The sequence below is a fragment of the Suncus etruscus genome, chromosome 9, assembly GCF_024139225.1.
Source record: "Suncus etruscus isolate mSunEtr1 chromosome 9, mSunEtr1.pri.cur, whole genome shotgun sequence".
Lineage (NCBI taxonomy): Eukaryota > Metazoa > Chordata > Mammalia > Eulipotyphla > Soricidae > Suncus > Suncus etruscus.
The window spans coordinates 38,616,810-38,630,025 of record NC_064856.1 but is presented as its reverse complement, the minus strand read 5'-3'; the positions used below and the strand labels follow the sequence as shown (position 1 = coordinate 38,630,025).

Here is a 13,216-nt window from a genome sequence, read left to right as displayed (position 1 = left end):
TACATCAGGGGAGGAGAAAACCCTGTATCTCCTAGGCCAAGGGAATTCCCTCTATAATGTCCCCAATAGTTACTGTGCCTATGCGGGGAGGGGGGGAGCACAAAATAATCCTTTTATCCACATATATATTTATTGATTGATTTTTTTTTTTACTTCTTTATTTTGGTGTCGATACTGAAGTTGATGTCTCCAATTTTATTTTATTTTATCTTTCTCTTTCTTTTTGCACTCCGGCATGGTTTGATTTCAGGACCGAGACTACTGTGTGGCACTTGTCTTTATTGCTGTAGTGCTCACTGGATATTTTATTTGATATTTCTTTCTGTATTGTTGCGGTGTTTCAATTACTTTTTCCTGTCCTCTCTCAAACTGAGGTTGAAAGTCTCTAGAAGGACTCCGCCCATTTTCAGCTTATTTATTTTTTTTTAATTTTTTAAATTGTATTTATTTATTTATTTTACCCCCATCCTATTGCTTTTCTTTCCTTCAAACAAAACCACATAACTCGAACTATCTAGTTCCACCTCTCAAATAGAGGGGAAAACAAGGGAGGGTACCGGGACCAAACAGATATCTGATCACTAATAGTAAGCTAGACACAGAGGGGACCACTTACTCTAGCAGCCCAGGGGGTGATGGTGGGGGATATGGGCTGCAGGAAGGGAACGGGGGTGGGGGAAGGACAAGTTTGGTGGTGGGTATTCTCCTGATTCAATGTTAATATGTACCTAAAATACTACTGTGAAAGGTATGTAAGCCAGTATGGTTAAGAAAACAAATAATAAGTTTATACCTATACAGGGAATGAGGCACATATAAAAACTGGAATACTACCCAACTTACTAAAAATAAATGAAATCTTGTGTCTTACTATGACATTGACGGAGCTGGAGAAGTGAGTATTAAGTAAGTCTAGTAGAAGTAAGGCAACAAATGACTTCATCAGTGAGATATGAAAGTAAGCTTTGACTGAAACATTAACTGAGGCTGGAAGAAGGGTCATGTACAGTGGTGGAGAGTTACTGATACTTTGATGCTGGAGACAGTGTGATGACACTATATTCACAGCATAAAACATTTAGACTCTTATATCTCAATAAATTGATTATTACAAAGAAAACTCTGATGCTACTACTTCAAACTGAAATTCAACAAAGATATAGAATTTGCTTGCTGAGTAACCCTGGATTCAATCCCCTACTCCCCCAAAATAAAAAAACTGGCCTGACATCCATAATTTCTACAATTTTGCTTTCTGAAATATGCAATTCCATGAATTATTTTATAAGAAAGAAAAGAATGTTTAACTTACCCTCTTTTCACTTTTGTGAAATCAAATGCAACTTGTCTGTATGAAACTGCTTTTTCATTTAGGTATCTACTGTAACGCCTAATAAATGTAGACATGTCATATCCTGTAGGAAAAGTTTTCGTAAACAATTAAAATCCCACTTTCTTTTGTTAGCTCATAACAACCAATGATCATATTCTGATATATAACCTTAATTTAGTTAATGCAAATTAAATGAATGATACATTAAACTCTAATATATAAATTAGTGATATGACTTCACTTACTAAAAAGTTAGCATATCATATATGGCTTTAAAATAAATCTTTCTTGAGGCCAGAGGGTAGAACACTTGCCTTATACACAGCTGACCCAATTCGATCCCCATCATGTATAGTTACTGGAGCACACCAGAAGTAATTCCCAAGTGATGAGGCAGAAGTAGCCCCTGCTGGGTGTGCCCACTCCCCAAAATCTTTCATATGAAGCCAATAAAATGTCTCAAAAGGGTGGAACATATCTGGTACATCATCTAGCCCACCACTGCTTGCTGGATATAGCACGTGGCCCCATGCACGACTAGTACGGCTGTGCTTGGTGGCTCCAGTACTGACAGGCATAACCAGGTCTGTACTGCTTGATTGAGTATCACCTTAAGTGATTCTTGGAGAGTCTGAGCAGAGATAGTATAGAGGTCCCACTCCCAACATAATTTTAGAATAATGGCTTCCTCCACAAATTAGTAAAGAGAAGTTTCAGACCTCTATGACAGAAATAAAATGCATTATTAATTCCCTGCTTTAGTTTATAATTCTAGTATTATAAAACGTTTTACCCAGACATATATGTTATGAGCATTGACTTTTTTCAGACCAGCTGAAAATTTCAGCAGACCTGCACCAGAGTAGAGAATCATTACAGAATCTACTATAATAAACCTATTTTACCTTAAATCAATACATCTGACTTTTACTTATCAAGAATTTGACACTGTCTTATAGAAATTACAACACCTCTCCTCAAAAATCACTAAGCAATTAAGGAATTTCTACATATACTTATTTCTAGTACACACAAATTATACATGAAAACCATATAAAATTACAGAAAATTACTGACTAGTACAATAAAAGAAAAGGTATTATACGAGTTTAAGGTACTAAAAATAACAATTAGATGAATGCTGCCAATAAAAACTTTATAAATACCTAAATCAAACATTTTTTTTGATTTTTGGTTTTTGGGTCACACATGGCAGCGCTCAGGGGTTACTCCTGGCTCTACGCTCAGAAATCGCTCCTGACCAGCTCAGGGGACCATATGGGATGCCAGGATTCGAGCCACTGTCCTTCTGCATGCAAAGCAAACACCTTCCTATCTCTCCAGCTAAATCAAACTATTTTTTGTGTTCCCTAAAAAGGTTTAAGTCTCAAGTAATAAAGTTTACCTTATGTTGTGTATGTAAATATTTTAGGGGGATTATTATGTTACTGACCCTACCCTAATCGGTGATTGTGCCCTACCCTAGGGTGTGACCTGGCATTCTGCCCCCACCCTAGGGTGGTACCTGATTCTGCTTCCACCATTGGGTGGTATCTGATCACACCATTAGGTAGTACCTGATTCTGGGGATTAAAAACAAGGGTCTGTGGAAGGCGAGAGGCTTTTGGCTTTTGGCTGGAACTTATGCTGAGTCTTTGGACTTTAGTCTTGTCCACCGAATAAAGCTAATATTTCCACAAGCCTGACTGTCTGCGAGCTGTTTACCCGCCGCTTCACCTCAGAACCATCAGCTAGACAGGGTGGCAGACGCATGCTCCAAGCTGGAGGGGAAAGACCTCATCCTCCATCCCTCCATCAGTCAACCTCTTCAGGGTCTGACTAGGAGCTTTTCGCTGCTTCTTTGCTGCAGGACGGGCAATGTTGGCTGATCACCGCTGCCTTTTCTCCCTTCCGGGCGGCACTTTGGAAGCAGGTTCCGCTGCCACAGCCTCTGTAGCTTCTCAGCCAAAGATTCACAGGGCGCTTTTGGATGTCCAGAGTTCAAAGTGATTTAAACTAAAAGTCCAGTCCGAAATTTCCAAAGTCAAAATCCAAATTCAAGCCGAAAGTCATACTGAGGAGTCAGTCCATTTAGGAAGATTTTTCTTCCTGGTACTTTTCCAACCAAAGCCTTTTATCAGTCTTTGAGGAGGCTGAGGTTTTTGTTTATTGTAACAAAGTTTAAGTCCTGGGCCTGGGCCTGGGATGGGGGTGATATAAGCTTCCACCTCCTATGTTTTAGTTGCCCTTCTTCCCCCAGATTGGGTGTCGGCCATATTTGAAAATGGCTTCACATGGTAGCCCAAGGTTTTGGGCTGACTGCAACTGAAAAAAGCCAAAATCAAACTGAAAAGCAGGTATCTTACCGTGATTGCTGTTCTCTTGGGTCCAGAGTTCAGATCCACGTTCAGGGCGCCATTATGTCCCTGTTCGGGCACCATTATGTTGCATGTCAGTCCCTGAATAGGCTGACTGATGGAGGGATGGAGGATGAGGTCTTTCCCCTCCAGCTCGAAGCATGCTTCTGTCACCCTGTTCAGCCGACAGTTCTGAGGTGAAACGGCGGGTAAACAGCTCGCAGACAGTCAGGCTTGTGGAAAAATTAGCTTTATTTGGTGGACAAGACTAAAGTCCAAAGACTCAGCATAAGTTCCAGCCAAAAGCCTCTCGCCTTCCACAGACCCTTGTTTTTATCCCCCAGAAACAGGTACCACCTAATGGTGGGATCAGATACCACCCAATGGTGGAAGCAGAATCAGGTACCACCCGAGGGTGGGGGCTGAATGCCAGGTCACACCCTAGGGTAGGGCACAATCACCTATCAGGGTAGGGTCAGTAACATAATAATCCCCCTAAAATATTTACATACACAACAACCTTAATCTTCACATTAAAAGATAATATTTTTTCTTTCCCATACTTTCACTAAAATGATGGTTTATGAAGGTTAATCCATACCAAATATTCTACGAGTTCAACTCTGCAGTACTACTAATAAAAGGTCATTCTTCATTTGCTGTAAAAAAAAAAAAAGTAAGTTGTCCTTACCTTGCAATCCACTTTTATCCAAAAAATTGCTTAAGTTAAACAACGTATTTCTTGAAGCCAAATACTGAATAAAACGCTACGATAAAAACACAAATAGTTTTGTCACATTAAGGCACTGTTACGAAAGTTATAATTTGAGAATTAAAGAGGGAAAGTTGTGGCAACATATTCTGTACATAAAAGTGTATCTCGTTTAAATTTCTTATTTTTAGTCCTATTAACAGTTATAAAGCCTAAAAGCATATTACATGCTTTCCACTAGGGCCCGGAGAGATAGCACAGCGGCATTTGCCTTTCAAGCAGCCGATCCAGGACCAAAGGTGGTTGGTTCGAATCCCGGTGTCCCATATGGACACCGTGCCTGCCAGGAGCTATTTCTGGGCAGACAGCCAGGAGTAACCCCTGAGCACCGCCAGGTGTAACCCAAAAACAAAAAAACAAAACAAAACAAACAAAAAAAAACAAACATGCTTTCCACTAACATAAAATCCCAATGTTCTTGACTATGGCATAGTAGATAAAAATAAAAGGAAACAGGCACCTTTAATCCACAACCAAATATTTTGAATTTTACTAAAAACTATGAGGATTTGCCTGGGTAGATGGCATCTTTCAATAGCTACTTGTTGACTCAAATCTCCATATTTTTAAAAAGTAAAATTAAGATACTGCAAATATCCTTGAATCCTATCAAGAAATACACTGCCACTTTCACTTAAGACTTTATAAGAGGGGCCGGGCGGTGGCGCTGGAGGTAAGGTGCCTGCCTTTCCTGCGCTAGCCTAGGACGGACTGCGGTTCGATCCCCCGGCGTCCCATATGGTCCCCCAAGAAGCCAGGAGCAACTTCTGAGCGCATAGCCAGGAGTAACCCCTGAGCGTCACAGGGTGTGGCCCAAAAAACAAACAAACAAAAAAAAGACCTTATAAGAGAATCAAACTTATAGAATCCACTGCAGACACTTTCACCCCTTTCCCTTTCTCCTTATTCTGCTGACCATATTTCTGAAGTATTTAACCACTTACACATTTTTACAGTTTTACTACATATAAAAGTATATATTTTATTTTTGGTTTAAAACTTACAGAAAATCATGGTGTATCAATGCACTTAGCATTTTCCTAAGAATTATCCTTTTAATACAAGCAAATCTAGTTCATTCATTTTAAATGACAACCTAGCATTTGAATGAAATACTTTATTATTTTTATCCATTTCTTTACAAATTTTGATCTTCCACACCCGGTGATACTCAGGGATTACTCCCAGCTATGTGCTCAGAAATCAGATTGCTCCTGGCTTGGGGGACCATATGGGATGCCGGGGGATCAAACCACTGTCTGTCCTGGGTCAGCCACATGCAAAGCAAATGTCCTACTGCTGTGCCATCACTCCAGCCCAAATTTTGATTTTCTTTTGTCACACATAATGAATGGTAGTCAGGTTTACTCTCAGTGGTCACTTCTAGTAGAAATGGGAGAACGATATGTGGTACCAGGATCATACCTGGTCAACTATGTGCAAGTCAAGATAGTGTTCACTGGGCCCGGAGAGATAGCACAGCGGCGTTTGCCTTGCAAGCAGCCGATCCAGGACCAAAGGTGGTTGGTTCGAATCCCGGTGTCCCATATGGTCCCCCGTGCCTGCCAGGAGCTATTTCTGAGCAGACAGCCAGGAGTAACCCCTGAGCACCGCTGGGTGTGGCCCAAAAACCAAAAAAAAAAAAAAAAAAAAAAAAAAAGATAGTGTTCACTGTACTATTCTAACTCTTCCACTCTTCTTCATGAATTTTTAAGCTCTTCCTAAATTGCAATTAACAAAATTTCATTGATATCTTTGTAATTGGTTTCCAGTCATAGTACGTAAGTTTCTTGTATATATACCTAGGACTGAAATGCTAGGTCATAAAGTTCATCTTGTCAAGCTCTAAAAATGTAAGAGAAATTCTTTTCAACTTCACTTCTTATTTTTTTTCCTAATGAATACATAGGATTATCATCAATTAGAATATATACTAGTACTCTCCTTTGCTCAAATGACATCAATCCCACACTAAAATACTAGATTTGGGGAAAAACGTTCTATAAAATAAAAAGTCATGTCTTGTTATTTATCCTGAAACAACCTTGCTTTAAAAGGATGTTAAATTATTGTGGGTAAATATCTAAAGTTAGGCTATATGATTTCCACGACAGCTATCATTCTTCATTGTGGAGAACTATCTTATGTTTTGTGAAGTGTTTAAAAGTATTCCTGGCTGGTAGTAGGTGCCAATAGCATCCCCTCTAAGTTATGACAGATATCCTATGAGAGAGAGAGGAGGTTCACAGGGAGATTCAAATCTCCTTCCTGACTTATTTGAGAAAACAGTAGACCATTGCCATGACATATCAAAACCCTATGAGTCTTTCTCAGAAAAAAAACAACACCTGCCAAAGTGGAAACTTGATGGTCAAATAAATCAGCATCAAAAAAAATTTAGACGAGCATCAAATTTGTCTGAGTTTCTTAAAAGAAATTAATAACTTAGCTAAATTAACTCTAAAATGCTATCTCCTCATTTGTAAACTATATTACCCATTTTTTAATTTATCATTATCAAGATTTTGCTTCTATTATTTTCATCTTATTTACAACTTATCACCATTGACAGATTACTTCTTTATCTGAAATGTAATTCAGTTATATATTTCTTTTTGGGGGGTGAAGCAGAAAATGCATGAGACCAAATCTAGAGACTCAAAAATGACCTCCAATTCTAACCCTTGTAACTTTTGCTTTTTAAGCATAAACTTCAAAAAATATGCACACTATTTTTTCAGAATAAATGAACATAATTTTAAACAGGATTTTACTGATAAAAATAAATGATCCCACTTAAGGTTTAAATGCTTTAAAGTATTTTGAAACTAATATATCCAAACATTTCTATTAACTTTATACATTCCTTTGCAAAGATTTTAAAAACAAGCAACATTTAAATCTATTAACCGGGCAATAATATTCTAAATAATACTTCCATTAAGTTCATCTTGAAAATTACAAATATAATCATTTGTGGGACTTAAAAGACAGTAGACATTATAAAGCACTTGCTTTGCATATGACCAACCCAAGTTTGAGCCCAAGCACTGAATATGCTCCCTCATCCTGTCAGGCGTGATTTCTGAGAATGGGACCAAGAGTAAGAACTGAGCAGAGTTAGGTGGGAGGCCCACCCCCTACCCAATTTTCTTTTGTATAATAGTTCATTCTACACTTCTAGCAAGACATTAACAGTTAAGAAATATTATGGAACACATGATCAATTAGTTAACTAAAGATCATCAATTAATGTGTATGGAATAATATACTTAATGTCATATACAAGTTGTGATTACAGTTATGAAATCACTTTTTTTTGTTTGTTTGTTTTGGGGCCTACCAATGCTCAGGACTTATTTGTGGCTCTCTACTTAGTAGTTACTCCTGTTGATGCTCAGTGGACCATATAGGTTAACGGATCAAACCAGGGTCAGCTGAGTGCAAGTAGTACTTTACCTGCCAGAATATCACTCCAGCCCCTGAAAATTAATTTTGGTTAAGGACATAAAGAGAACATGAAAATATGCAATAGTGAACTCCACTGTAATGATGAACTATACATCAATGAATGCTTTAATTCTGAACAGTATATCTTACTTGGTATCTGTCAAAACTTATGTATCAATAGCAATCTCATGACTAAAAATAATAGTAACATCAAAGCTATTTATTATGTTCAGAAATCTGATACCAATGAATAAAGTTACTCCAAGTTAGTCAATATGAAAATCTCACAGCTGGGCCGGAGAGATAGCATGGAGGTAAGGTGTTTGCCTTGCATGCAGAAGGACAGTGGTTCGAATCCCGGCATCCCATATGGTCCCCTGAGCTGGCCAGGAGCAATTTCTGAGCATAGAGCCAGGAGTAACCCCTGAGCGCCTCCGGGTGTGACCCAAAAACCAAAAACAAAACAAAACAAAAAAAGAAAACCTCACAGCCACCAGTTTCTCTAAGGCACGTAATATAAATTTATCTAGTTCCGGGGCCGGGCAGTGGCGCTAAAGGTAAGGTGCCTGACTTGCCTGCGCTAGCCTTAGACAGACCGCGGTTCGATCCCCCAGTGTCCCATATGGTCTCCCAAGCCAGGAGCAACTTCTGAGCACATAGCCAGGAGTAACCCCTGAGCATTACCGGGTGTGGCCCAAAAACCAAAAAAAAAAAAAAAAAAAAAAATTTATCTAGTTCCATTCAAATGTTAATCATAAATGTTAACCATAATCTTTTGGATTCAATTTTAAAAACTAATTCTGTGGGAATGTGAAACCAATTATATTAAGAGCTCAATAATTGGTTTCTAGACTACCACAAAAACTAAGGTGACTTGTGCCAAATGACACTGTAAAACTTCTATATCTGTTTATATACTTTGGTAACTAAAGACTTGAGACATGTCTCTGCTCAAGAAGTTAATCTTCAATCACTCCTTTCAAAAAAGTGCCTTCCTAGTTCTTATCACTTTGAGTTAAGCATCAGGTGAAACCAACTATGAGATGAGATAGAAATATAAATGGGCTATAAAAAAGCAAATTCATAAAAATATTATGATCTACATATAGGCCTATAAAACATAATGCTACTTAAAGAGTACATGACCAGAAAGATACTAATCTTTGGCTCTTACTCCTATTTCTGAAGTGCTCAGACCCATGTTCTGTTGTTTGGGTTTACAGGTCCTCTTCCCACAGCTGTATTCTATTTCTACCTAGGTATAGTGTCATTTTATTGTATTATTTAGTTACAAAAATCAGTCTTGAAATTTCACCAGGAAAAACAAGTTGAATGCTCAGCCAATATACAATACTGTTTGTCAATAGAAAATTCTGCTTACCTCATTTCCATATACCATCAAATGATGAGTTGTGATGAGAGATTTGAAGACCACCACCCAACTACTATTTGTAGTTCTTTCAAATAAACTGTCTGCCAACTGTGGGATATTCACGTTCATCTCATTTGTGCACTGAATTAAATCTGCAACATAAAAAAAAATTATGCCTGATTTTGTTAATGCCAGATTTATATACTATTACACAAAAGATCAAATAGAGGGTCCAGACCCATAGTACAGTGGATGGGACATTTGCCTTGCTGGGTTTGACCCCTTGCATCCTATATGGTCCCCCAAACACTATCAGGAATGATCCCTTGAGCCCTGAGTACTATTGGGTACTTCTCAAAAATAAAACAAGACGGAAGAAGATCACATAGAATTGTAGTAGTAGTGGTTTTTACAAGTTGTCAAAAATCTCAAAGGAGAATAACTAAAAGCACTAGTCTACCTAAATAGAAAGCAGGATATTGCTTAGCATCACACTAATAATCAGTAATACAAGAAAAAAACATCAAATTCTCAAGTAATTCATGCTCAAGCTACCATAACTCAAAAGGAATTATCTCAAGACCTTCAAAATTATGTTTCTTTTTACTTATAAACCTTCAAAATTATAAATATCATAAATTTTATTTGTTCTTGACCTTGGAAATGAAACAAAATATAAACATGAAAGCATGAACAACTAAAGTTTAAACTATTAATATCCTCCCTAAAATAGAATTAGAAATTAGAAAAACAAGACAAAAAAGATATGTGGTGTGATGTATGGAAACAGTTTAAATACATGTTTTTCATTCTCACCTCATTTCTATTGCATCTGCTGATAACTAGATAACCCTGACAATGGACTGAAGTCTCTTGTTGCACAAATTTCCAAATAACTACTGTATTTTCCGGCGTACAAGACGACTTTTGAAACAAAAAAAAAGTCAACGAAAAATCGGGGATTGTCTTATATGCCGGTATATCCCGAAAAATGTTTCAATATGCCGCTAAACGAAAATTGTCTGAATATTGCCACAAAATAAATTTTCCAACTCGATCCTGCATCAATCACTGCCAGGCTGCTCAGACAGCCTCTCTAACTCAGCCAATCCAAGCAGGCTTTTGATGCATGCAAATTAGACAATGTTCTGGACCCAAATCTACGCTGTAAAAAACCTGCTCAGATTGGCCAGAGTCAGAGAGGAAGTCTATTACAGTATGACCTTTGAACCTTTGCTTGTTGTGATTGGCTCACTGTGGTATATACAGTTGCAGCACAGGAGCGTTCTATCTGATACAGGGAATGTAGGCCTAAACCTATGTTTTAACTGCAAAATTAGGCGGTCTTCTTATAAGCCGGCAAATACGGTATTCAAAAACTCTACACAATGTTACTCTAGAAACAGCTTTTAAAATATGTGCTTCAATTTTATATTTTAAACCAGAAAGCACTATCAGGAAGAGAATATAAAACAGTATTTAATTCAAAATAGAAAGGAAAGATGAGGAAATGCATTGTTTTAAAGTATGTGTAGGTGCCAGAGCAATATGCTTGCCTTGCATGTGGCCGACCCAGATTCAATACCAACATTATATATCATCCCATGAGCATCACTATGAGTAATTCCTGAGTGCAAAGCCAGGAGTAATGTGCAGAGCTCTATTATTAAGAGGAAAAATTGGGGCCGGAGAGATAACATGGAGGTAAGGCATTTGCCTTGCATGCAGAAGGACAGTGGTTCGGATTCCAGCATCCTATATGGTCCCCTGTGCCTGCCAGGGGCGATTTCTGAGCATAGAGCCAGGAATAATGCCTGAGCACTGCCAGGTGTGACCCCCCCCAAACAAACAAACAAACAAACAAAAACAAAAAAGAGGAAAAATTAAATCTATTCATGATTCATTAGAATTTCTCTAATTTTACTCCATAATGCATAATCATTAAATATAACTCTAGGTGACCAAACCTGGCCATAACTGCTATCTACACACATCAATGCAACTTTATTTTTCTTATCATCTTCTTTCAAGTTTGTTCAAATAAACATAATAATTACAAAGTATCATTTAAAAAGCAAATGCATTATGAATAAGCAGTTTCACTGGTCAACAGTATCTAAGGAGCAAACAGTTAAACAGAGAGTACCAACAGAACAGAGCAGACACAAGGTCTTCACAATTCAAACTACTTACAACAAAAACTAAATAGTACATTCAATTTTATATGCATGGCTCAGCTTCTGAAATTTAACAAACAGTAATTTGATCTCTGCCCTTTCTAAATCTCTTTGAATACAATTTTATATCTATCCTATAACATGAATATATCACATTTGCTTTATTCCAAAACTAGGCTTTCTCTTTCTCAAAGACAATCTAAAAAATTTTAAGCCCACAAAACTTGATTCCTCAGCAATATAAAGATCATGTAAAAATACATGAGTGTGGTACTTACTCCACAAAAACTGGAAATGATAAAATAAAGGAGTGTGGGAAAGTCAGTAAAATTGATGAGAACTTTTTGTTCCACAAGACAAAAAGAAACCATTGCTTGAAAGGCTGGAAGGAGCTAATCTGAGGAGGATTACCTGGAGAGGGCTAGACAGGGGTCTCAAATTTGTGGCCCTCAGTACAACATTTTATGGCCCTGCCCTAGAGGAATCTTTTTTTGTTTTAGTTGTCTGGGTCACACCCTCCAATGTTCAAGGCTTACTACTGACTTTTCACTCAAGGATCACCCCGACTTTGCCTCCTGCGGCCCCCAGGTAAATTGAGTTTGAGACCCCTGAACCTAGAGGAAAAAGTATGCTAGGTTTTTTGAGCAGTGCTGGTTTATACCTTTGGTCCAATTGTCCCTCTCAAACTGTTGTGTATACAAAAGCATACACATACACACACACACACACACACACACACACACACACACACACACACATATATATACACTTTCAAAGTGGCCAGCAGTGTAGAATATATATAGTGTAGACATATATATATATGTGTGTGTGTGTGTGTCATGCCAGTTATGAGATATGTAGTAAAAGTCTACATGCAACTACCACAATATGCAAAGTGTATTTGTATTTTTCTTTCAATACATACATTTTTTTTTTATTTTGGTTTTTGGGTCACACCTGGCAGTGCTCAGGGGTTACTCCTGGCTCTTCTCTTAGAAATTGCTCCTAGGAGACTTGAGAGACCATATGGAATGCCGGGAATCAAAGTGTTGGCCGCATGCAAGGCAAATGCTTTACCGCTGTGCTATCACTCCGGCCCCTCAATACATACATATTAAAACACTATGTGCAATATTCTGGTTCTGGTTCTCCTCTAGCATTCCTAAAATGTGAACTAGTTCCATTCTACTTTGTTAGCTTAAGCCTCATCCCTCACCCACTGTAACCTGACCATTTTTATTTAATGCAATCCAGATTCTATTATTTTCACTTCTTCTTTTTTTTTTTTTTTTGGTTTTTGGGCCACACCCAGCAGTGCTCAGGGCTTACTCCTGGCTGTCTGCTCAGAAATAGCTCCTGGCAGGCACGGGGGACCATATGGGACACCAGGATTCGAACCAACCACCTTTGGTCCTGGATCGGCTACTTGCAAGGCAAACGCCGCTGTACTATCTCTCCGGGCCCCTATTTTCACTTTGTTAAATTCAGGAATCTTTTCTTATTGTTTCCAAAGTGTGGTCCCCATTTTATGTAAATATTTGTATATATCTCAATAAAACTTAAGTCTGTAAAAAAGTACAAAAAGTTCGTCTTATATGGCCAACCCCTGGGACTGGATATGTGTGGTACCCTGAGCCCTGCCAAGAATAAGCCTGAGCACAAAACCACGAGTAAGTTCTGAGAAGCATTGGATAAAACCCCAAAACAAAACAATAAAACAAAAGAATGTCCAATTTCTTACTCAAAACAAAAAAG

At 38.1% G+C, this 13,216-nt stretch overlaps 1 protein-coding gene across 9 annotated transcripts in view; it reads right to left on the bottom strand.

The window, feature by feature from the left end:
• PICALM (phosphatidylinositol binding clathrin assembly protein) overlaps positions 1–13,216 on the bottom strand; it is a 114,878-nt gene that overhangs the window by 75,004 nt on the left and 26,658 nt on the right. For all 9 annotated transcript variants that reach the window (XM_049780037.1, XM_049780041.1, XM_049780039.1 and 6 more), the window contains exons 2-4: positions 9,294–9,436; positions 4,382–4,457; positions 1,313–1,415 (exon numbers count right to left, since the gene is read on the bottom strand). In XM_049780037.1, coding sequence (XP_049635994.1) covers positions 1,313–1,415; positions 4,382–4,457; positions 9,294–9,436 — 322 coding nt within the window. The remainder of the gene's footprint in view (positions 1–1,312; positions 1,416–4,381; positions 4,458–9,293; positions 9,437–13,216) is intronic.